The sequence below is a fragment of the Pseudopodoces humilis genome, chromosome 7 (assembly GCF_049639895.1).
Source record: "Pseudopodoces humilis isolate 2021_Gansu_Grassland_sample_001 chromosome 7, ASM4963989v1, whole genome shotgun sequence".
NCBI classification, from domain to species: domain Eukaryota; kingdom Metazoa; phylum Chordata; class Aves; order Passeriformes; family Paridae; genus Pseudopodoces; species Pseudopodoces humilis.
This window is the reverse complement of record NC_142206.1, coordinates 37,826,315-37,852,330: the sequence shown is the minus strand read 5'-3', so window position 1 is coordinate 37,852,330 and position 26,016 is coordinate 37,826,315. Positions and strand designations below refer to the sequence as shown.

Sequence of the window (26,016 nt, the reverse complement as noted above, 5' to 3'; positions counted from 1 at the left end):
ATGGCATAGAAGATGGAGTATCACTTCCTTTCTGGGATAGCTTAATCTGTTAGTCATTCTTCCTGCTGAAAAATAAAGGGGAAGGGGGCGGGGGGTGGAATGCAGCTGTATTGGGGATTTTGCCGCTTACTGAATCAAGCGTATAGAATATGTAATTTCCATTCTTAGAGAAAGAGATGTGATGCCGCGTAAATGACGGGGCTGCTCGATGGCTGAGCAGGTAAAATGAGTGTTGGAAAGCTCGTCGGTGGCTGGAGTATTGAAGTGTTTTTGTGCAGCAGGACGGCCTGGGGCGTGTGCGCGCTGAAGCCTCTTTGTCAGTGGGCGCTCCGGGCGGCGCGGGGCGCGGCGCGCCGGCTGTGGCGGCTGCCGCCCCCTCTAGCGGTGAGCGCGGTAACAGCCGGAGCGGCTCGGAGCTTCCGCTGCCTTGCCCTTAGAAATCAAAATGCGTCCTAATTTGAACTGGGCTCGCTAGGAAATACATATTGTAATCGGAAACAAAACCAGTTCTGCTAAGAAGTCTTTTTTTAGAGGATGATATTTGTTGGATTTTAAAAAACCCAGCCTAAGAATATACGTTCTGTCATGCAGTTGGCTCCATATTATTTTTTATGAAGGAGTGATGTTCCAAATATTGGAAAACCAAGTTACTAATAAAAGACTTTCCTTAGAGGAGTCAGAGTCTGGTGCTGGGCCAGACCTTAATAAGCCTTGTTGGACTTGGACTGATTTTGTGAACAGTCACCAAGTTCTACCTCCACTACACTTGGATGCTTTTTTGTTCTTTGTATAAAGCCTATTTAGATTTTTTACAGTAAGCTTGGTGTCTGCTGTCTGGGAAGACTTGGCTTCCAGTCCCAGACCAGCCAGCTTTGGAAATGAGATAGGCTGCATTGGAATGGCAGTGTGCCTGTGGCCAGCAAGTCCTGGGCTCAGGCTGTCTCTGTGTGCAAGCTGCTCTGGTGTCCCCATGGATACTGTGAGAATTGCTCATACTCTTGTCTCTAGGAGTATATAAGGATGTTGATAGTTTTGTAGTTTGTTTTCTTTTTAAATTATTTTAATATTTTTTTAATAACCTGCTGGAGCATCCCTTTCTGTTGGAGAGAGAAGCTACAGGGTCTAACTGCATTACTGATCCTTGTTAATGTCACAAGAATACTACCTAGGATATTTTAATGTTATTATGTTATTTTAATTCTTTTGTGTTTTCTCCAGCTACCACCGTCTTTTCTTTCCCCTTCCCCCCTTCCCCAACCCCAGCTTTCCCAGTGTGTGCAAGTTTTGGATAGTACTGTCTGGTTGCAGAAGGATGTGTTCAAGAAATATTTTGACACTGCTTCCTTTTTGCCAGTGTTCAGTTTAGATAGAAGAACTTTTAGAATTTGTTTGTAATGGATTTTGTGAGGTTGGTTGGTTTGTTTGTTTGTTTTTAGCACAAGTGTGACACCACTAGTTCAAGGTTCTAGTTCAGGACTTTGTGTATTCTTCGTTTTACATATTTCAAGTGGCAGCACTTGGTGCCCAGAGAAGAAAATTCTTAGGTGTTCTTTTTCCCCATGCTTTGAACTTAGTGGTAGAATGTGACAATGTCCGTTGACTATAGCAGCTGATTTTCATGAATCAGACAAGTCTTTTGGATGTTAAGCTAAAGAATAGGAATTCTGTTTGGAATGTGGAATTCTAGAAAGGGGTGAAAGTTAGTGGTTAAGAATCAGACATAGTACAGTTACCCAGCATGAAGTGTTGATTAATTATACTTTTTGATATGTAGTTAATTCTCCCTTTTATAACTAGCATTCAGGATGGCAAAGGAATAGGCTTGTTTTGTCAATTGTGTGCATGCCAGATGGAGCCTTAATATGTGTCAGCAGATAAATGGGCCATTATTAAGATTAGATGCATAATGATCATTTCAGCCTTGTTTATTTAGGTCATCGACTGTAGTAGAAGATGATCTTTTAAAAGTAAAAATACTTCAGGATCTGAAAATCTTCTGCTTTTCTTCAGCTGCTATGAAAATAACGTAGAAGTTTTGTTGTCTAGTTTTAAAGTAACACATTAACGTTTTAGTTTATTTAAATGAGAACTGAAAAAAACCCTCTCAACCACAAGTAGCTTGATTTGTTTTCCTGAGAAGTGAAGCAGGTAACTGTATAAGCAGATGAATTTGTCCATTTATTAGATAGTACTTACAAAATTAATATTTTACCTAGTATTTCAGTTCAAGGCTCTTAGTTATTTAGTAGACAGTACAATGTTCAGGTATGTGTGTATTCTTAAAATAACATCTACAATTTTAGGCTCCTTGTACTAGTGAAGGACTTCTGACATTAATAAATGTCTGTGTTTTCTTTCAGGTTGCAGTGTAAGGTTTTGGAAGTCATAGCTCCAGCCCATCACAATGGAATGGCGAATGGCCACACCAGCAGTGCTGATGGGGACACAATTGTCATCAGCGACAGTGATGACTCAGAAACGCACAATAGCTCTGCACAAAATGGGTACATGATACTTTTACTGTATGTCATTCTGACTGGGTGGAAATGAGAATAAAGCCAGATGTGTCAGAGTCTGATTGAAACAAATTACTTGATCTGTATGGATTGTGAGTGTACAGACAACTGAAGGTGACAAGCTGAACCTTCAGAGGTGCCGGTTATGCTAACGCACCAGAAAACTGCATTATAAGAAATGGAATACCTACAGAATAATCATTGTTCATCTCTTTGCAAAGACAGTGTTTCTGCAGAGAGATGGTGGAAGAGGTGTGTGTAGCTCTTGGTCGTTCCCTGTGCTGGGAAATCTGTGCTCCTCTAGCAGAGGGTGCAGCATGTTCTGCATTTCTGCAGTCTGATGTCACTTCACTTCCATCGTGGGGCTCAGAGTTGAGATTACTTTATGACAGGAGGACACACTGTTACTGGAACTCTCTGAAAAGTCTTGTGTTTGTGACCAAAAACCAAAAACATAACAAGGTTTCTTCATTGTGCATGTGTCCATATAACTGTATCATTGTGTTTGATGGATTTGATCATGATGTTAGGTGCAGTGAAACCGTGTGTCTTGAAGAACTTTCAATGGGCTGGAGTAGCCTAATAACATTGAATAGGAGAGCTTCTTGGCTGTAACTGTGGTGTTCAGTTTGGAGTATCCCTTGACTGAGTATTAATTGAGCCTATCCTAGCAGTCAGTATAATGAGAAGAAAGACTGCCGTGCTTCATGGGCATGATGATGAAAGAGGAGTGTTTGAAGTGGGCCCTAATCTAGGATCTAGCAATATACAGGCTTTGCATGAACTGTTATTGACTTTAAGATGTCACATGGGTGCAGAAGTTAATCTTGTTGATTGCTTCATGATGAAGTCATGTCCTGACCTGCCCAGAATAACTAGGGTGGAGCAACTTACTTGGTTAAAAAAATAACGTGGGATAAATAATTTTTAAATTTCTTTGCTCTCTCTTGAAGGCAGTGTCTAAGTTGTTCATGAAGATGTCCTACATATTTAAAAAAATACATGCATTTCCAGTATTCCAAAAGGCATGTAGCATTTTAAAGGAGATTATTCTTGGAATTAGGCAAGCGTGCACAGAGCTGACTGTAGGATTGATCCCGTTACAGTGCTGTCACTTATGTGCATGCAGAGCTGGTGCTAAGACTAAGTCTTGCACTCCCAATCAGTCTGTGATTCTCCCCAGCTGATTAGTTATTTTGACAGTGCAGAGAGGGAAAATAATTTCTTTTCTCTTAGAAGGGGAATTCTTGTGAGACTATACAGGCTTTTGAAGCACCAGTCTGTGACATGTCTAATTAACATTTATGCTGCAAATTAAATTGCAAACCTCTTGCGGCTTTAAAATGCGTACTGTAAATTTTAAGCAAGTCTGTATATAACAAAAGTGAGAGTGTAGTAATGGTTGTTTTCTAGATATATTCTGGGTATGTGCAGACTTGAAAGGTATTATTTGCTCTATGTGTAAAACCTATCTGTAAGTAAAGCATTGTTGTGAATTCTGTATGCTGGCATATAAGATTCCTTATACCATTGCTCATAACAATAAGAAATCACAGTGAAGTGAATGAGATTGTTTTGCAGCCCTAATCTTTCAGAGACTGTATTTGCTGTTTATGGAGAGACTTGCATGTGGACAGTGTGGATGTTAGTCACCTTGGGACCAATGTCAAGTTGATATGTGCAGGACAGTTCTGCCTCAGCCTGCACACAAATCTCCAGGTTTTGAGACTCAGCCTTTGTGCAGAGCTGCACTGCTGTTAAACAATGGTACAGCAGATGCTCAGGGTGTTTGTGAGGGAGGGGGAGGGGAGCACAGCACAGATTGATGGGCCATCTGCAAATATTTTTCCTAAAGAATCTGTAAGGCTAGAGAATCTTAACTGAAAATAGATGTCATTAGAGATCCCAGCCTTTCTGTGACCCTACTCCTGTCTGTGTGGGGCAGAAGTAGCTGTGTAGTCTGTACAACTGTTCCTGCTGACCTTTTCTGTTGTGTTCTGCAGTAAAAGTGGGGTGATGCTCTTACTTTGCTCTTGATGCTCTTACTTTCTCTTAGAAAAACAGACTGCTTTTTAAGGCCTACTTTACAAAGCAAAAAAGTAGCAATCTTCTAAATTCTTAAAACATTTGTACTATGTCCTGGGAGCCTCAGGTACTGTAGCATAGCGGTCACATGGAACAGCAGTATTCATACCTTAAACTGCTAGACTTTTAAAGGTAATGTTGAACTCTTGTGTTGGCTTTAGCACTTGGCAGCAGCCTGGAGGTTGAGGGGCTTTTGCTGCCAAATGCATACAATTCAGCTGCAACTTAATTATTCATGGCATTCCTTTTGCCAGGGCTGTGAGTGGTGTGAATCATCAAGCATCATCAGAAATACTAAAAAAAAATATTCTTGGTTTGCTGGCTGGTTTATGGCAGTAAATTTGGGTGTTTGTTCAGTTCAAATGGAAGATTAATTTTGGGCAAGGGCTAATTGTTTCTGCAAATTTTGATATATAAGAGGTAACAGTTTTTTGAAATAAGGTCAGTGGATCCTTACCATACAGGCCTTTTACCATCTTCAAATGAGTTTTTAAACTTTATTTGGAGAAAACAGTATGAACTGGATATGTCAAGATTGTCATTAAAGCTATACAACATCTTCAATATAGTGAATCTTTCTTAATTTTTAATTCTTATCCTTCTTTTCTTCCTCTCTCATTTCTCCATTGCTTGAATCCAAGAACAATGATGATGGGTAGTTCTCTTCTTGTTATAAGGAAAGACCAAAGTGCTTGGATCAAAGACACCTTAAAATCTTCACCAAAAAGTTAAAAGTCAGGATTTTGTTGATAAGTGCTGTTGTCTTGTCCCTGGAGTGTTGTTCTTAATGGTCTTCAGGTTGCTCTGTTTTGTTGTTGAAATTTTATTTAAGTTCCAGAAAATATTTGCAATTCCAAATGGGCAGTTGTTATTATTGCTCAGTACAGAGTTGCTTGTCAGTGGCAACCTTCAAAGATGTGCAGAGGCAGCCTTGCTATGGGGATCAGTTTACTGACAGGTTACCTCTGTGTAAGGCTTGCACTAGAGTGTGACAAGACCATAAATTATTGTGTTATTTCACTAGCATTCTTCAAGGGAGTTTTTTCCATTCCCAAATATAAAAGAGAAGGAAGAGAATTTCAAAGAGAAGAAGAAAAGCCACTGCCTTTTTCTGAGAAAGTGGGATAGCAGTCTTTTTAGCACTTCAGGACAGCATTCTGGATCCTCTAACTCTCACTATTTTTTGGTGCAGTTTTTCTGCTTCTGTTGATACAGTATGATACAGGTAGCTGTGGCAAGAGTCAGACCAGATGGTGTAGATAGGTGTCCTGGGCAAGGTAATTGAGAAGGACAAGGTTGAGGGAGCAGGGTTTGTTTATACCCTGGAGAAAAGGAGGCTCGGGGGACCTTAGCACTCCCTACAACCTGAAATGAGGGTAGTGAGGTGGAAGTTGGTCTCTTCTCCCAGGTAGCAAGTGACAGGATGAGAGGAAGTGGCCTCAAATTGTGCCAGGAGAGGTTTCTATTGGATAATAGGAAAAATTTCTCCACTGAAACACCAGGCACTGGAATAGGCTGCCCAGGGATGTAATGAAATCGCCATCCCTGAAAGTGTTCAGAAGGCCAGGTGGATGTGGCATTTGAAAATGTGGTTTAGAGATGAGCACAGTGGTTGTTGAGATGTGGAGTGGTTGTGGAGATGAACCAGGTTGGTAGTTGGCCTCAATCTTAGAGGCCTTTGCCAACCTTAATAAGTCTATGATTCGAAGGTCTCAGAAATTACTTGATATTGCTCTCTTAGTACCATGCTGTCAGAATGTAGCATAGCAGTAGTGTGAGAAGAAATTTATGTTCAGGTCATGTGGTCACCATGCCGAAGTAATTGAAGGCTTGATGAGATTACCTGTCAGTGGTTCAGTATAACCTTACTAAAAATGCAAAATTCTGACACAAGTACAAGCCACATTCACTTGAGTGCAGTAGAAACTAGTGTAATATGGATGAGTCAGTTGCGGGTTTTACCTACTAAATTACAAAATAGTCTGTGTTTTTTCCTCTGGATTTGGTTGTGTGTCAAAGCTGTGCTGTGAAGATGTTTTGTAAGGGATCTCTGCTGTGAAATGAGTCCAACCCTTGCTAACTCTCGTGTGTTTTATATAATGCTTTACAAAATAAAATATTACCAAAAATAATAATAGTTTTATGCCAAAGCTGCTAGATAATCTCTATAATTTTTAAAGCTTTCTGTGTGTATTGAGTGACCTTTTTCTTCCTCTTTTGCACTAAACAGAATTTTTGCTATAAATTTGGAGGAGGATATCAGGAATATATTTACTTCTTGGGATAATTACTGGAAACTCAGAAACTAAGCAGAAAAAATGTAGTGTGTTTGTGTTTTGAAGTTATGTTTGGACTATTATGTATGATCCACTGAAGCTGAGAAATATTTACTTAAACTAAGAAGTAAAGATTAACAATAGAGTTGAAAATTTGATTATTCTTTGGGCCCTGAATTTGATTACAGAGAGTATTGAAGCTTAGAATCTATTCAAAAGGTATAAATAAGTTGGTATACTTTTGGTTTAATATTGGTACTCTGATGCCTTTTGTGTCTGAACATTACCTGTTTGGGTCACTCTTCAGCTTGCTAGACTAAAGGACTGGAATTGCAATGAGGTGTGTGATGAGGTGCAAGTTTGTCTTTCATACTATCCAGAAATTCCTAGAGACAGCCTTTATTACTTTAACTTTCCTGTCTTGACACTGAAGATGGTCATGGAAGACCAAATCATGGTATGACCAGAATATGAAAGCTCATTTAACAGACTTAGGTAGAGATATTAAAATCTTGCCAGTGTACTGGATTACAGTTGATCTCTATTTTGCTAATATGAATAGCTGGGTGGGTTTTTTTCTGATACATTTCTTAAACTGTGTTTGGTCTAAGTGACTCAACTTCAGACTTCAATTGTAATGTGCATGCAGTATCCTGCAAGACACTGCATGCATATCACAGCACTTACCTGTAGGTCTAGTAGATGTGTTGCTGTATGCAAGTCTGTCTTTTTTTTTGTCAGTCCATTTATTATTAATTATGCTGATAATTTAGTCATTATAAACTATTTTTCTTGAGAACTTTGCAAATTTTTCTTATCTGAAATGACACTAATTGTGAATAGGTACTGTTCCATTTAATCTGTATTAATGTATTTATTAGACATTGGAATGTTAACATTTCTTGTATTTCTCTTTCACAGAGATAGTGGGGAAGAACAAGAATTATAGCAAATTTTATTTTCAGCAGCATTGCAAAGTGCAGTTCTTAGCATCTTGTGCATGTTTTTCACAAGGCTAAAGAACAGCAAGTGATGTACTGTTTTATTTTGTCACAAACTCCACCTGAAAGCGTTTTGAAAATGCTGGAAGGACTGAGAATGATGAAATGCGTATTTTTAAATCTGCTAGTTCATCTACATTCTTCAACTTTCCTTCTTGATGAAATAAGATGATGACTGAATTCTTCCTGATAAAGCAATACAACTCGATTACAAATTGTCACCTCAGGAGAAGTTAGTTCTGTTGTGTAATGCCAAAATGTAACATCATTTAAATAAAGTCTTACGAGTTTAGCTCTGTTCATGAAGTCTGTCCATAAATACACTACTCTTCTTAAAGTATATTGTCTATGGCAAATCCCTTCTCTTTCTTGTAAAGGAGTGAATTTTGGTAGCACACCAGAACTGGGTGTTATCCACCTAGGAAGAGGTGTAACAAAACAGTTAATGTTACGTTAAAACTGAAGAAATATTTTCCGGGGTGGTCAGGGGGGAATCTACTTCTCTGTAGCAATACCTGTAAAAGGGAAGTGCGCTTTGGCTGATAAAGCATGTAACTAGACAAGCGTTAATTTTGAAGTGCAGATAGGTTGCCTTACGATTTCTGTTACTTTCTGTTATTTTATGTTGTTGGTAAAGTGTTATTTTGGAAAAATATTTTAGGTGTTTTTTATTTGTTTTGCAATGCAATTGGTAGATCAAGGGCTACTTTTTTATTAATTTTATTTATTTCTGTCTTTTGGACTCATTCCTCATCATCTTTTTCTCCCTTTTCTTGTCTTTCTGTTGCCATCATAAGCATAAGCACTGAGAGTATTAAGGAGACAATTTCTGAAGTATAGGGATGTATCATTGCTTGTCTTCCTTCCCTTCTTATCTCCCATTTCCGTGCTAAGAAAACATCCCTCATTGTTCTTCCTGTTCCTTGCAGGAACTGGTTTTAATGCAGAGTTAAATATAGTAGCAGAAAAGTTGGTACAAATTAATAGGCCCCCTTTGGTACCAGTGGAAGTTACAAGCTGGGTATTTTCAAGTGTTTCATTGTGTAGGAATATAAATATATTAAATATGTAAAATATGAGGCTGATGATATGTGAATGTACACTTCTAATTTTTAATTTTTTTTCCTTAGGGAGAAGAAAGCCATAATTGATCCTTCTTTGTTCAAATACAAAGTCCAACCTATTAAAAAACACTTATATGAACCTGTTATTGTTAAAGCATCTCAACTAAGGTAAAAATTAGTATGTGGAAGTTAAAATTGTACTTTGTAACTGTGAGTTGTGTAAGATGTTTTTGATATAAAATGGCATTTTAAAACAGCGTTGGAGCTGTTAATTAAAAACACTGGAACAAAATACTGTAATACTGGCCCTGTGTATCAAGGATTCCAAGCTTTGCTAGCATTAAGATAGGTACCAACTCCTTGCACGTTTCCGCTTTCATTGGTGCACAGATGAGACCTGCTGCTGTTGTGTGCAAAAATCGGATTTTGCAAAAATTGGATTTGCTGCACACAGTGTGCAACATGCCAATAATTACACACTCGAGAGGGATACCAGTTATTTATTTCAGAGGTGCACAAGCCTAGGTGATCAGTGGTATTCCATAAATGAAGCATGTTTAGCAATCAAAAAAATTAGTGTTCATTGGCTACAAGTTTACGTAGTTCTCTTACTAATTAGTATTCTATTTTCTATTGGTTAATTATTTCAGTTAATTGATTAATAACTGCATCTTATGTAATTAGTCTGCATGCTCAGTCTTTTCCTTTTGAGTCTTGAGTTTCTTGTGTCAGCGGTCCTGAGTTGGTGGCCACAGATTTCCCCCTGCAGAATTGCCTTTTACCCAGTTGGAGCTGATTCAGTACAGTTGCTTGGTTGGGTTCCCTTACCTTGAGAATTCTGCTAGGTACCTTTGTGACCCCTAAATTCTGCATTCTTTGTGTCCACTGTCAGTGGGCATTCTTCTTCCCAAGCTTTGTTAACGTCTCCCCAGGTCTGAGACCACTAAAGCATGTCCAGCCCTAGACCTTAACAAGGCAGTTCTACCAACAAATAGTTTATTTTTCTAACACCTGGACATCACTTACAGTAGCTAACAACCAAGGCCTCTGTTTCATGCATTAAATTTCCTTTCTAAAAAAACCTTTGTGTTGATTAGGCTTGAAAGTATACAAAGATCAAACATCAAAGAACATCCTTTCTTAAGAAAATTTTTGTATATTCCACATTTTGCAACACTGTGACTTCTGTGATACCTTGGCTACTGCTGTGATTGGTGGAATAGGAGGAAAAAGCTTTGAGACCTCTAATAATAATAATAATCATACTAATAATGAGCTATTGGCATTGTGAACATTCTGGTAACATTGCTGGTTTGAAATGTTGGAGCAGGCATTGGCAGTCAGATTGATATAAAATAGAAGGGTGTAGATATTTTGCTTCTTAATTAACAAATTTGTTGCAAATTCACTTAAAACACATGTTTAGAGTAGATTGTGCATCAAAGCTTCATATAAACTGGATGCTGTAAACAAACTTCAATTTATATGATTACAAGTCATTTAGTTCCAGCACAAATCAGGATTTGTTTTTTCGTTAGCTGCTCGTGTGTAGTGAAGCTTTTTCCTTCCCACGAAGAAATGCAGGTTTCCTGGAATGCCAGGAGCCTGTAGAGTGCATGCTGTCCTGGAGAGAGAAGTGGCATATCTAGACTGAGGTGTCCGTGAATTCACCTTGTCACTTTTTGGCTTGTCTTCCTGCTTGAGATATGTGAATGCTGCTTTCCTGCTGTCCCTGTTTGTTTGTTTGTTTGTTTGTCCCCTCTCTCTTCTGAAACAATCAGATTTGGGTTTTATTTAGGAATTGCAAGAAGTATTTGGAGGATCTCTTACAAACATGGGTGTTTATAAAAGAGGACATAACAGTCTTCAAAATAAAAATTGCACAAACCAACTGTTTATGGTTTTTACTTGGGTTTTATTCATAAGGAAAATTTTAATTCAGTTGGGGTTTCAAAGAATGGTTGTTAATTACAATAGTAAAGGTGTTATTTATAATTAAGAAAAAAAGGAAAAGATAAATCATATGGTCTATTACATGTATTCTTGCACATACTTGTGGCTGTACTTAAACATGAATAAAGATGTTAGTTAATCATACTACCTTTCTTTCCTACTGCAGCCGGAGGAAACATCTCTTTTCTCGTGACAGACTTAAACTTTTTCTGAAACAACACTGTGAACCACATGATGGAGTAATTAAAACTAAGGTAAGGAAGAAGAAATAATTTATGGGATAGAATATTGACATTATTTAGAATTTTTTTGCTCTTCTCTACTAGCTGCTCAGAGCTCCTTTCTAAAACTATATCAAATTTAGCTTTTTGTCAGTATAATATACTTTTCCAAAATAAAAGGTCAATGGTTCTACTTTTTTTGTTCAAAACCAGGTTTTTAACTTCTGCTTGTAAACAAGATGGTAATTTTCCTGAATATAAAGCATAATTCTTTAATTTTTTCTTTGGCTACTAGTTTTAAAAAGTTCTCAAAATAAAGAGCATTTACCTAGAAAAAGTTTATTTGTTAAAGCATAATATACTTTTGATTAGTCTAGCACATGAATTGTTTTCCTTCTTCAAGGTATGCAGCTGTCAAATAAAAATGAAGTGTTTGTGTTGGTACAGTAAACCAATATTATTCTATTTCAATGCTTTTAGCTGGAAAATGTTTTATAATAGATTGAATTTGGTCTCCAGATCTTCAGTGAGACAAGTACCAGAGTTTAGGTGGCTGTAATGGGCTTTTGATAAGGCCTTGGATGTTGACTATGCAAGTTTTTGTAATCTTAGATACATGGTGATACTTAGTACAACTCAGACTAAAGTTGACATCTTCGTGGGCACAAGGTGATTGAGCATTTGAGCAGCTTTTCCCACAAGGCAGCAATTTCCCTTGCCTTGCTTGCTCTACCACAAGAGATCCTGGACTCCTTCAATGTGTATTGCAGCCTTGACCTGAAATCCTCGCTATCTTCTTGTTTTTAGAAAGTAGCAGGGTTTATTATTATGTTTGTTATTTTCTCATAAAGCTGTGTAACTGCTCATTCCGCACAGGAAGGCTCGAAGAGATGAGAGTCAGTGACAGTCTTGCCTCTGAAAGTTGTGGAAAACAACAAAGGCAATGAATTTTTAAATAAGTTTGTAACTCCAGAGTCTGTCTCTTCTAAAGAAATGGAAATACAAGAAAACAGAGCTGAAAGGGATAAACCACCCCATTCCTTGGGCCTGTTAGTGGTCATTTTGACCCAGTTCACTGTACCACATTAAGGACTAGTGTTCTATTAGAGATGCTTTCTGGAACCTCAGGAAGATTGTTATATTATGTGTATTTGTCATCTTGGCTTTATTTGGGCTTTCTGTGGAGTGTCTTCTTGTCCTCTTGCTGATTGCCTTGCATTTGAGTTATGTGAACATGTCCTATTTAGAATGTCTCCTTTGTAGCCTCATCTCTATTGTCCAGTAAGGACAGATTTCCTGAAGTCATCAGGTTGAGAAAGTAGACTTGAAAAGAAACTTCAACAGTTTAGAAAAATTCCCCCTCCAGAAATAAGTACCTGCGTAATACAGAATTATGTAATTCTTAGATAAATTAAGTTTCTGCTTTTATCTGTCAAAATTTATTCTTGACACACTATAGTAACTTGGTAGGAAGACACTATCTAGCTGTGTTTGCTAAAAGGCATATAAAGAAACAACATCTTACCAACTGAAGCCAAATTCTAGTTTCAGATGTGTGCTGCATACATTATTATCATTCTTCACTTTGTAGATTAACTCTTCACTTACACTACTTCAGAGTGTTATTTCTTATCCTCAGTTAAACAGTTGTGGATATGGTTACTCTTACTGTCTTCTTTTGTGAATTAATGATTGATTAATTAGCTTATATTTAGCTTAATTAGCTCATATTAATAAAAAGGTAAGAATTTCACAATGAATATCTATTTTCATCTTTCTTACTAAGGCAACATCAATTGAAAAATACAATCTAGCAGAACAAAACTTCTCCTATTTCTTTCCCGATGAACCACCCACATTTATCTTCAGTCCTGCAAGCAGACGGCGAGGGCGACCTCCAAAGAGGGCATCTGCAAGTCTTGTAAGTTATGACGTTTTTAGTCCCAGATGAAGACACATCAGCATAGTCTGTGAAGTTCTTCCATTTGTCTGAGTTTTCAGATCATTTAAAATACAGGGTTGACATTGTGCTTTTTTTATTTTGAGGGCAATTGGGATATATTCCACATATCTTAAAGTAATTTCTCTTAAAGTAATTGCTTTATAGTTAAGCTGGTAAAAAGGATCGTACTTGTTATGTTATCTTCTTATTTTTGCCATTATTTCTGGGATCCCATCAAGAAGCTAGTTTTTCAGTGTGGTGTAATGACAGACAGAGTACTTGTCCATTCTGGGATTAATAAATCATTTTCTAAAAAGCTTTAATTTGAACTCTCAGATAAAATTATGTCACTTACCCTCAGATACAGGTATGTCACTTGCCTATGTTTAAACACTGAGATTCTTTGTCACTATTCTACTTCATTGTGTTCTAGAGACCAGTTGAAAAATCTGGATTATCTTTTGCTGGTCATTTCACTGTAGTTATTGTGTTCTTTTTTTTTTTTTTTTTCTTCTCCACCTCCAAATTCTTTATCAGGAGGACAATATTACACCTAAACAAAACACCCCAGGAAGCAAAAGTAAAGTATCAAGGGAAAGGGCAAGGTTCCAGAAGCAAAAAGATGATGTGCAGGCCATAGGTAAGTTGAAGTTTACTCATATGACCAGTAGAACCAGTTTTTGCAGGTTTGAGAGCAGGCCATAATTAGAGTATTTTTGGGGTTGTACCTTTCAAAGGGAAAATGTATTAAGAGTGTACTGCCATGCCACAATGGCTAGGTACCCTTTTCAATACTTAGCTTACTTGTGCTTGTTTCCTGGTTTTTGGGTTTTTTTCCCTTGTTAGCTGACTCAGTTAGGGAAATGTGGGAAGCTTGTGGTCCAACTATGTTGATTTCTCTCTGTGATAAAGGCCTAAGTAATTTTTTGTAGAAGCTTGGATAGTGAAGTTATGGGTTAATTTTACCAGGTGAAGGAAGGTATATCAAAGCATGAATGTATAACACAAATCTATTAGTTTTTCCATTTATGCATTTTCCTCTTCCAGCAATCTCAAAATTTAAAAGAACTGAAATATATTCTGAATTATTTTGGTTTAAAAGAGCACAAATCATTTCAGAGATTTTTAGTTTGGACTGATTTAATTATTTTGGCTTAGTTTTGACCTGTTCCTCATCAATTTAAATTTTATTTCAAATGAAGTAAGGGGACCCTTATGCCTTTTGTTTGGGTTTAATTAGATAAACTGGTACGTGTTCTTGAGGACAAAGGTCAGACAAAGACATACTTTTCTGGATTGTAAGGACTCGTGTCCTTCCTAAGGAAAGGTTTTCATCTGTGGAAGTATTTTAGTGAACTTCTGTTTCCAGCCTCCCATTTCCTTGAACATAGAATTTTTTAAGATGGCAGGGACATTTAGAAATTACCTAGTCCAATATCTACTTAAATAACAGGAAAGTTGTCTGATGCTGTTTTGGGCTTTTCCTTTATGGGAGATGGGGACACTAGAATTCCATGTGTTCCATTAAATTTGTGTGTCCACATTCTTGCACAACAAGCGTCTGTTTGTTCATGTATTGGGAATGACAGCGTAGACCAAGGTAACAGCTGATCAGCATCAAAGCTGCTGCTTCTCCTGTTTGGACAGAAACTGCAGCTTCTAGAAGACTAGTTAAGGCACATTTCACAATGTGAAAAGGTAGCAAAATACCAAACTACCTTGAAAAATTAACCTTCTCAGTATGTTGAAGACCCAGGGGATGAGCTTCACTGGTGCATTTGTTTGCCAGGTAGAGACATTGCTGGTATGTGCAGTACCTATCTGTGGAAGGAATCTAGCCTTTTTTCAGAATGTGATAGGAAAATACAACAAAAATCTTTCTTGCTAGTACTATCTGTTTGGTAAGAGTAAGGGTCTTTTCTCTTTTCATTCGCTTATGATCCTAGCTTTCCTGTTTATTCAATTAAAACAGTAAGACCCCCTTTTATTTGTTAGCCTGTGTATGGGCTGATAGGCACTGTCTGTCCACAGAAAGTGGAAATTTATATCCTGTTGTTCTTCTACACATGACTGCAAAGAAATCTGCATCTCTTCAAGCAGTAGCATTTAATATCATTTAAAGTTCAGCTTAAACTGTGTAACTGAAGTAAAATTTGAACAAAACATACTACATAGGTTTTAAAAGTATTGACTTAAGTAATTTAGTAATAACTAAATATTTAAAGATCAATTATTTAAAGGTTGTTACTGTCACAGCTATTTCATGGTTGTGTACCACACCTGGTTGTGACATGCTTCTATTAACCAGTCATTACTGAATATGTTGCTGTAATTAAATGTTGGAATCAGTTCTCATCTTTATGTGTCAATTGATAGAAACCAATAAACAAGAAATCACCTTCTGTATACTCATAAAACCAGATATATTTAAGTTTATTACCTGTTGACAACCTCGTAAAACATTTCTAACACATAGGCTTGAAACTTTGATTCTGTAAAGAACTTCCAAGTGTTTGAATTTCTGGTTGGTGTGGAAACAATTCAGTCTTCATAACAATATCTTTTTCATATAGTAATTATAAAAAGATCAGTCTATTTATCAGTTAAACATTTTACAAAAGAAAAAATAACTCGTTTTTTTCCTTTATAGCTTTTGAAAAAGCTAAATTAAAACAAGAGAAGGCAAATGCTATAGAAGCTAGGAAAAAGGAGAAGGAAGATAAGGAAAAGAAGAGAGAAGAATTAAAGAAGATTGTGGAAGAAGAAAGGATGAAAAAGAAGGAAGAGAAAGAGAGACTCAAAATGGAAAAGGAAAAAGTAATTCTTTTGAAGTATATGTGTTTCATATAGGAACAGTATCACGTCTTTCTAGTTTCTTTGTTTCTTAGTTGTTGTTTCAAGTTATTTTCCATTTATCATTTTCAGTTCCTAAAAATGCACTTTAGAAGAATAGGCAGTTACAAGATTTGATGATGGGCTGTATTTCTGATTAACTCTGTAATTCTAGCTTACCAAAAAGTTCATTTTGAATTTGAACTTGCTTCTGAAGAAATGTGGTGGGCTCAGGGTTTTTTTTGCCAATAATGCATAAAACTATTTAATTTAATGGTTGTCTTATCTTTGAAGAATCTGTTCAGCATCAGGTTGACAGCATATCTAATGGTTGTGGGTTCCTTTGTGGATTCTCTTTGGATGTAAATTTCTAAATAACTTTTTGTCTACTTGAATATGAAGAAATTATATATTCCATTATATTTTACTACAGCCACATTCACTATCTTTTTTTGATGGTCTTTTTTGGGGCAACTTTCATAAATGCTGTCTAGTTTTTGATACTTCAGCCACTTCCATCAAAAAGAAACCCAAAACACCTCCCAACAAAAGTAGCAACTAATCCAACAAAGTATCACCTCATTTAAATATTTTTGCCAGTATCATTATATACAAAATATTAATAAATAGATTACTGCATTCTAACTAAATGTGATTTTTTACTTTTCAGTGTGATTGAATAGTAAGTGGTGCAGTTTTAGAAATTGCAGTAAGGCCATGTAACAATATTTATATACAATTTTGACTTTTTTTTTTCAGGAAAGAGAGAAGCTGCGTGAAGAAAAAAGAAAATATGTGGAATACCTGAAACAGTGGAGTAAGCCTAGAGAAGATATGGAGTGTGATGACCTTAAGGTATGATTGAATTTGGAATAGCTGAAGATTGTAGTTTGCAGGGTCTCCAGATGGATTAGATTCCCTAATGCAGAGGCAAATCTAGATCTGATTGGAATGCTAGATGCTGTGAGTCACCTGCAGTGTGTAATACATATTTCCCAGTGGCAGTGTTAATGGGATCATCTGCCTCTGCATTTTCAACCTCCAGAAAAGCATTAGAGGCTGTGCTCAGTCTACAATGGAGTATGTTCAAAGTGATGGCATTACTGAGTGGAGGGTAATGAGTATATCTGATTTTTCTGTTAAATATACAAAATGAGCTCGCTTAGAAGAAATGTGAGATTTGAGTAATGAAAAAACTAAATTTTTGGCTGCAAAGTTGGAAAAGACATTGGCTTGTTGTATTCTGTGGCATTCTTTTGATTCAAACTGTACCAATATACTATATATACTATATATATCATGTTTAATGAGCATCTTTCATGATGGTACTGGAAACCTGTAGAAAGTAAACAAGAATTTGCTTCTCAAAGAACTTAGGTTTCACACAAGAGTATGGTGTGGGTGTGTGTAACAGAAGATTTTCTAGTGTTATATATTATTGGGATTGATTTTGGCAAGGGATAGCCAAAGGGAAAAAATTGTCAGAAACACAAGGGTGAAAGCTTGAGATAAACAGAAATATAACAAGTGCAAGCAGGGCAAGTGGAAATAAAGGAGAGTCTTAAATGAATTCAAGTGGAAGCATTGATTGTGAGGAATATGAGAGCTGAACACTTTCGCAAGGAGAGCTGTATGGCCATTGAAGATGGGAGTGAAAACTCTTATCTATGTAGAAAGGGAAAAAAGCTGAAGGAAGGGAAAAGGCCATTGCTGAAATGAGAGCAAGCTGTGGAAACAGTGCTGCTCTATTTCTACTGGAAGGAAAAAAAGAGGTGTGGAAAAGCAGTGCTATCACTACAGTGAGACTGCTGTTCTACTCTGCCCACTACTCTGGTGGTGCAGCCTTACCTAGAGTACTGTGTGATTTTTGGGCACTGCAATATAAGAAAGACATTAAGCTATTAGACAGTGTCCATAGGAGGGAAAAAAGGATTGTGAAGGGGCTGAAAGGGAAGCTGTATGAAGAGTGGCTGAGCTCCCTTGGTCTGTTCAGCCTGGAGACTGAGGTGAGACCTCACTGCATTTCCAGCTTCCTTGTGACGGGAAGAGGAGGGGAAGGCCCTGATCTCTGCTCTGTGATGACAGGGACAGGACCCAAGGGAATGGCTGAGGTTGTGTCAGGGGAGGGTTAGGTTGGATGTTAGAAAAAGCTTCTTCACCCAGAGTGTGGTTGGGTATTGGAACAGGCTCCCAGGGGAGGTGGTCACAGCACCAAGCCTGACAGAGTTCAAGACACATTTGGACAACGCTCTTAGGCACAAGGTGTGATTCTTTACATGAATGGTCCTGTGTAGGGCCAGGAGTTGGAATTGAAGGTCTCTGTGGTTCCCTTCCAACTCAAAATAATATGTTATTTTGTGATTTTGTGAATTGACAAGACTATAAATAAAGACAAGTTTAGATGGGAACTTCTTTTGAAAAGATTCCCTTCTCAGGAAATTTATGAAATACCTTGCTGTATTCTTCTGAAGCATAGTGTTTGGCTTTCTTCTTTTTAATACTTGTGAACTACCACATTTATGGAAAAGTGACATAATTCTGAAAATTGTTCAACTATGTGTGCTAAGAAATAGTAAGCGAAGACAAATCTTGAAGAATTACGTGAAGATAGTAATTTCAAAATCAAAAAGTGTTAGACATTGTCATCTCTGACTTGGAGATGATCTCTGTTAAGTGATCTTGTTATGTGGTTACATCAGCTCCCTTTATATCTTCAGCTACTATAAGTGCTTTACAAATGCAAAAAAACCACTACCAGAACACACAGTAGTTAGACATGATGTTGCATATTCTAGTATTAGAAGGGCTTGTTTTACGTGAACATGTTAGGGGTTTGGTTTGCTTGTCTTTGCAAGCAGTCATAAGTGACTTTTAAGAGTATGTTTATTTTTGCTTGTCCAGATAGTTCAGGAAACTGAAATTCAAAACTCTTGTGAAATAATACAGGTGTAAAAGAAAAATCTGGACAGCCAATGTTCTTAACTTGTAGTGGTATTAACTTCATAGACATCAGTAAGCTTCTTTCTCAAAAACTTTGCATTCAAGTCTCACGCTCTTTGGTTTCCAAAGTTAGTACTATCACCAGTGTTACCATGATAACTGATCATGTGTCCTGTGGGACTCTTTTTAGTAAAGAGTAGAGAAACTCAAGAAATACATTACTTAGAATAATAGACTCTTTGGTTTTCATCACTTGTGTACTTTGCACAAACCAAATACTATATTAAGTGGTCCCATTTGGTTTGCAGGAACTTCCCATTCCAATGCCAGTGAAGACAAGACTTCCTCCTGAAATCTTCGGTGATGCTCTGATGGTTTTGGAGTTTTTACATGCTTTTGGGGAACTTTTTGATCTTCAAGATGAATTTCCTGAAGGAGTGACTTTAGGCAAGTTGTGGTTTATGTGGCAAGGTGCCCACTTTGGTGGTTTCCCTTCTACCAAACAACCAAACATCTTCAGTGCACACAAATACCACTACTAAAGAATTTTTTGTGTGGCTTTCATCTGTCAGTGTTAACGCATGCATATCAATCCAGTTTTCAGTTCATGGTCAGATCCAAGGGACTTGTAAAATCAGAAGTAATTTTGGTGTACAAGTTGTTACTCTGCTTATTGAAATATCTACTTTTTTCTTGCAGTTATATAGTAAGAAAACAATGTTTAGTCAGCACTCTTTATGACACCATCACTCTAGGAATATGTGCAGTAAATTATGGAAACGTAATTTAATTATCATACCTGAAGGAAAAAAAATGTTTTCATTCTTCAGTACATATATTTTTTTCCAACTTTGCGGCAAAAGTGACGCTTCTTAAACTTTATTCACAGAGGTTTTAGAGGAAGCTCTTGTAGGAAATGACACTGAAGGCCCACTATGTGAATTGCTGTTTTTCTTCCTGACTGCCATCTTTCAGGCAATGGCCGAAGAGGAGGAGGAAGTGGCCAAAGATCAAATAGCTGATGCTGAGACCAAAGGTCAGATCTTTAATTTTACTGCTGAAAAGCTGAAATTGCATTGGTATTAACTTTAAGCTGCATGATTTATGGCATTCCTTTGTTTAACCTTGTCTTATTATGCATGGATATTGTATGTAAATGGGCTTTTTTTTTTCTCTTTTATCTGAAATTAAAGCCTTAAGCTGGGCATGGACCGCAGGGTCTGGGGAGAGGAAATAGAGAAAAAAGGAAGCACATTGTTATTATGATTGTATCCAGCAGAGCATAATAAGCTTTTAACAGCATTGCTTGTGTTTTAGAGGTGCAGGAAGCATCTTGACCTTCGTCCTCTTCCTCCAGCACTGTTACATGTTTCTCCTGAGGGTCAGGAAACAAGTCATTTTCCTAAGTCTTCTCAAAGATGCCGTATTTACAAAAAAAATCTGTACCTAACTGGATTAAAAGCTAAAACTCTCTAGCACAACTGTATTGGAGAATTGAATATTCATTGTCCTTCGAGACTTGAAGTTATGCATCCACAGCTCCTGGATACTACCATGTGTATTCTTTCAGTAAAGACCCTCACAGTCACTCTGACTTTGGTCTTTGCTCTAAAGCTGATGTTGCTCCTATTTTCAGAGGCATTCAGTGCATACTAACCACTGATCAGAAGGAAGTGCAGGTTTTGTTACAAGTTTGTGGTCCTGTGTTTATGGACTGCCAAATTTGCTGACTAAAAGAGAACCTTTGACCCATCCTAACTAGCCTTTATTTCATTAGAGGTATGTACATAAGAGCACTCCCTGTTTGAGGTCAGGTGAACTCTGTGGTGCCCCTGCAAGCCAGATGTGTGAGTTACATGAAGGTTCCTTTAATTCTTCCCTTGAAGATTGTTTATTTTCATACTTAAGATTTATGTCCAGTCTGTAAATTATCTTTATATTATATAAAGCGTGGGCACTGTCTTCAATAACAGAGGCTGCTCTTGTTAATTGAATAAAGTTACAGATTTGAAACAGTGTTAATAAACTTAGACTGTATTTTAATTACTGTTGAATTCAGCAATTGAACTGTATTTGTTAACTGCTGAGAGTATTGCCTTGGCAATACAAGCAAGAATTCCATTTTCAGGTAATCAGTAGAATAGTTGATTAGATTCTAAATTATTCATATGGCTGATCAGAAAAAACATAATGTAACTTTCATATTTTAATTTGACATCATGGGGCTGACAATTGCAAAAGTCTGCCATTTTGTTCCTAGTTTAGCAGAGCTGTGGGTAAGGCCCTTCATTTATTATGTTTTACTTGTCTCAGAACTTTCATTTCTTGTCGCTCTTGTTTAGACATCTTCTTTTCCGTAAAAGAGTTACATAGTCTTGGCTTTGTAATTCTGGCTAACCAGACTAGCAGTAGTCAGCATGTTTGCTCAGTTAAATTCTGTACAGGCAGCATTTCTGCAACAGGGAACATCACGGATGTGCAGTTTTGGGGTCAACAGTACTTTCTCAAAGTGTGTTACATAGTTAAAGTGATAGGGGAGGTGCAGAGATTAATTTTGCAGTGTCTGGGTGACAGTCTTCAAACAGCATTAATCACTGTAGAGGGCTATTGTGGATTTGCATTTTATGTATAGTTTGTATATGTGGTTTTATTTTGACTTGGTGACTTTAGCTGCTTAATTATTTGGATTTGAATAAAGTGAAGTTGTTGAAACAGCATACAGTGCTGAAAATACTCTGTTAACCCTCTGGAGAAATACCTGTAAGTGCTGAGGAAACCTTTGCTTGAGAACCAGGAATTTGCTGTTTCTCCCTTTCACTTCCCTGCTTTCCTGGTCAGTTTGCTTGATCAAATATGTGTGATGATCATTAAGTGCAGGTGCTTGATTTGGTGAAGTATGATTTATTTGTAATGTCTTAGTAATTGTGTTTGTGCAGAACAGGCTGTATCCGAGTTACAGATAGAAAGTATGAAGTGAATGGTGATAGCCAGTATCAAAATACATGATTGGTTTGAGTTATGCTTGCTAAAAACAAAATTATGATGAGAAAAACAGTTCATTAGAGGAAAGGAAATACAGGCATTCTTGCATTACTACTCGTCTGCGCTTTCAAGCGTGTTCTGGGTTTGTTCTTGCTGCCTTTTCTGTTGCCATTGTGCATGTTTTGTGTGTTGCAGTTGCTTTAACAGCTTATATGGTGTTCTCACTATATATAGCATGTGGTGCATGTCCTTAGCTTTTAGTTGGATTTTTAAAGTTGCTTTTAAAGATCTGTAAATATTTTTTTGGATGTTGAACTGAGTTTTGAATACATTGATGCGTTTGTAAATGTCATCCCTCTTTTTGCTTTGTCTGCAACTCTAAAAACACAGCTTCCTCTCCTCCCCTCCACAGTACAAGTTTTAATTTGCGCTAGAATAAAGTGTTTATTTCCTTAAAGATTTAACAGAGGCTTTGGATGAAGATGCAGACCCCACAAAATCTGCTCTGTCTGCAGTTGCAACTTTGGCAGCTGCTTGGCCCCAGTTACATCAGGGTATGTGTGGGTTTCACTTCTTGTTTTGTTACTGTTATTATTTTGCTCTGTATTTTAAAGAACTATTTTTATATTTATGTACATTTAAATATCTATATAAAATAACTGTTCATTCTTCTCAACTGTAGGCTGCAATTTGAAAAACTTGGATCTTGATAGCTGCACTCTTTCTGAGATTCTCAGACTTCACATTCTAGCATCAGGTGCTGATATAACATCAGCCAATGCAAAATACCGTTACCAGAAACGAGGAGGGTTTGATACTACTGATGATGCTTGCATGGAGCTGAGATTAAGTAATCCTGGTCTCTTGAAGAAACTTTCAAGTACCTCAGTATATGATTTGTTGCCAGGTAATGAAGGGCAATACATGTTAGAGATTATTAGATTGCTGAATAAATGATCAATTTTGCAACTGCTTCAGACTAATAATGGTCAGAATTTACTGTATCATAGAATAATTGAGTTTGGAAAGGATCTCTGGGGGTTATACGTAGACCAGCACTCACCCCTATGCTTCAGTCCCCACAAACACATCCAACCTCATCGGAGATGGCAGAGCTAGGCAGTCTTGTTACTTCTGAGTAGCTTTTCTTTCATTTCGTTTTAAAAATGTTAGTGTTACTTGTGTAAGGGGATCTCTCTGGAAGAAGCCAGTGGGTTGTTTGAGTCAACCCCTGTTTTTTTCCCCCCTATTTGTATTTGGGTCTTTTGTTCATTATTTGGAAACAGAGAAAAATTTCTATCTATTGTTCCCTTATCTCTATTTTGAAGATAATGCTGCATTTTACTACTTCTTCTGGTGGTAAAAGTTAATAAATGAAAAATAAAGGCTTGTGTCTCTGAGCTAAGCAGATATGCTTTGAGGAAATGTTTCTATGAGTGCACGTAGTGCACTACAAATGTTTGTTCACTTGCTCTTAAGTGAGAACAAATCTACAGACTCCAAATTGGAGTTTGTAAGGGTCTTATTATAAATTGCATAGTGAAATATAAACATTGGCTCAAATTTTATTAGGAGAAAAGATGAAGATCCTTCATGCTCTCTGTGGGAAACTTCTGACTCTGGTCTCCACTCGAGATTTCATTGAGGACTCTGTTGATGTGCTGCGACAAGCAAAACAGGAGTTTCGGGAATTAAAGGCAGAGCAGCATCGCAAAGAACGAGAGGCAGCAGCAGCAAGGTAGAACTAGGATATGGAAAACTAAATTTTGGTGCTACAAATGAGATTAATCCTTTGATTGCAGAAGGCGTATGAGAAACAGTAGTAATGTTTCTGTTCTATGCTGGTTTCCTGGGACAGTAGACAGGAGTGAAACTTCATTGTGCAAAATGTTGTGTTTTCCCATATTGATGCTATTTCTGGATGATGTTTTAGTATAAAAGAAAAAAGATGTGGACAAGACCAGACAGTAGATTAATTGCAACTTTTTTTCTACATCCTTCTTACTATTAGGATACGTAAGAAAAGAGAAGAAAGGTTAAAAGAACAAGAGTTAAAAATGAAAGAGAAACAAGAAAAGCTGAAGGAGGAGGAGCAAAGAATTCCTGCTGTAGAAATATCTGTTGGGTATGATACATAATATTACTGTGATGTATATCATATAGCACTTTTCAGCTTTGTGGCCAGACCTCACATGTGTAGTTTCATTGACTTGATCATATACAAAGGTATATTCTAAGTATATTGTCCTTAATGTTGATTTTATACTTCTTCATAGTGGTGTAGAATTGGTAAAAAAGTTACCTTGTAAAAACTGCCTGTGTTTCTACAGGTTATTAATTATATTTGCTAGATGAAGCAAAAATATGTAACAGGAATTTTACAGAATGGTATATAAATTTTGAAAGGAAACTTTTCTTAGACATGAAAAAAATTTACAGCAATAGGACTACACTAAGATGTCTCCAAAAGCAATCTGATTATAATAATAATAATAATAATAATACTCTTCAAATGAAAGTGTGGGTGCCAAAGAACAAGTTTTAGTCTTTAATATAGAATTCCACATTTACAGTTCAGTGTGTTTCTTTTGGGCTTTAATATAGTCTGTAATTTACAGTTTATTTTTTAAGAGCATTATGGGTATTTTACTAGTGAAGTACTTGGGAGATAAAAATACTCTTAGTGTCAAAGATGTCATATTTTATTGTGTATTTTTTATCATTCATATAATTGCACGATTGGTTAGTTAGTCACCTTTTGTTTATATTGCTGTGTCAGGGAGGAGGAACGGGAAGACCTCGATACAAGTACAGAGAGCAAAGAGATGGAACGTAAAGAGCAAGACATGGACACAGCCACAGAGGATGAAGAAGAGCCGGGACCAAACAAAAAACGACGGAGAGGTAATGCTATAATGTATTTGTTTGTGCACCTGCGTGGATGCACCTTGCACGCTCTTGTATTTTATAGTCAAAGTATCAGTCTTTGCTGTAATTTTCTTTTATGGGAAAAAAAAACACGCTTGAACATGATCATAATGGGCTGTTAAGTACATTGAGCCACCCTGGTGTAGTTCTTATGGTCAGCTGTATGTTCTTTGACACTTCTGTTTCTTCTTGTCTTCCATATTTGCTGTGTGGATTCCTCTTTGGTCTAAAAAATTTTATGGTGTTGCCTAAAAACCCTTTACAAGTACTTGCCCTCGTACAGAGAATTGTAGGAGTTTCATCTAATAGGAGAAGGTGTGGGTTTGAGATTTCTTCTGCAAAACCAACTGGTATTTCAAAAGAAAATGTTAGATCAGGCATTTGGGTGTAGTTTGCCTTTGTTAATCAAGCAGCATGCCTCCTATGCAAGAATGAACCAGACTTACACCTAGATTTAATTTCCTCAGCAGTGTGCTAGTAGGAACTGTAGTGTAGTAAATGGTACAGCCTAGTGTTCCTAACTAAACATAGATATCACCATAGGAGGATGAATTGTTGATGGGTTTTCACTGCTAGCTCATCTGTGTCTTTCTGCTGGGAAGGCTTTGTGTTGGTTTCTGTGCCAGTGTGTCCTGGATGATTGTGGACTTAAGTAGCAAACTTGTACAGTTCCTAACGCTACCTGGGGTGGAAATTCTGAGTCATTCAGTAATACAGATTTACATGTTAGTTACAGCTTTGTCATGGCACAGCAATGAGATACTAAACAGATTTTCAGGTTTCTCAAATACCCATGCTTTGAGGCATTGTGACTGAATGACAAACAAGTGCTATTATTTCATTCCTACAACTAGGGAACTGAAGGTTACACTGGAAACATATAGAACTTGAGTGCTGACAGCACCTTTCAGGTTGCATGCATCAGTTATGGGACATACTGTTCTAGATGACCACCAGGACTTAATACTTCGGTAAATTAAAGATGTGAACTGAAATGTTTTCAGCTGGTACAAAATGAAAGGGGAAAATGATAGTAAATACATTTAAAAATTAAAGTGATCAAATAAGATATCTGAGTATACCATAAAAGCTGCTATGTAGGGATTCTGGTCTTTGAGACCTTTAGGGGTTTGAGATAATCATTTTGAGTATGATAAATAAAATCTGAATCACAGTTTGTATTCAGTAGTGAAATTTCTAGAATTTTACTTTATCCTTATAAGATGTTTCTGTAATAAATTTTTGATTGCTAAAAATTTTGGTTCTTTTTGTATGA

The 26,016-nt window shown here is 37.0% G+C and overlaps 1 protein-coding gene across 3 annotated transcripts in view; it reads left to right on the top strand.

Annotated features, from left to right (window-relative positions):
• Positions 1 to 26,016, top strand: part of BAZ1A (bromodomain adjacent to zinc finger domain 1A) — a 65,326-nt gene that overhangs the window by 18,909 nt on the left and 20,401 nt on the right. For all 3 annotated transcript variants that reach the window (XM_014249946.2, XM_005520299.3, XM_014249944.2), the window contains exons 4-17: positions 2,361 to 2,504; positions 9,009 to 9,110; positions 11,062 to 11,149; positions 12,903 to 13,037; positions 13,596 to 13,698; positions 15,709 to 15,875; positions 16,650 to 16,745; positions 19,139 to 19,277; positions 19,720 to 19,866; positions 22,271 to 22,366; positions 22,495 to 22,719; positions 23,385 to 23,550; positions 23,824 to 23,937; positions 24,592 to 24,716. In XM_014249946.2, coding sequence (XP_014105421.2) covers positions 2,361 to 2,504; positions 9,009 to 9,110; positions 11,062 to 11,149; positions 12,903 to 13,037; positions 13,596 to 13,698; positions 15,709 to 15,875; positions 16,650 to 16,745; positions 19,139 to 19,277; positions 19,720 to 19,866; positions 22,271 to 22,366; positions 22,495 to 22,719; positions 23,385 to 23,550; positions 23,824 to 23,937; positions 24,592 to 24,716 — 1,847 coding nt within the window. The remainder of the gene's footprint in view (positions 1 to 2,360; positions 2,505 to 9,008; positions 9,111 to 11,061; positions 11,150 to 12,902; positions 13,038 to 13,595; positions 13,699 to 15,708; positions 15,876 to 16,649; positions 16,746 to 19,138; positions 19,278 to 19,719; positions 19,867 to 22,270; positions 22,367 to 22,494; positions 22,720 to 23,384; positions 23,551 to 23,823; positions 23,938 to 24,591; positions 24,717 to 26,016) is intronic.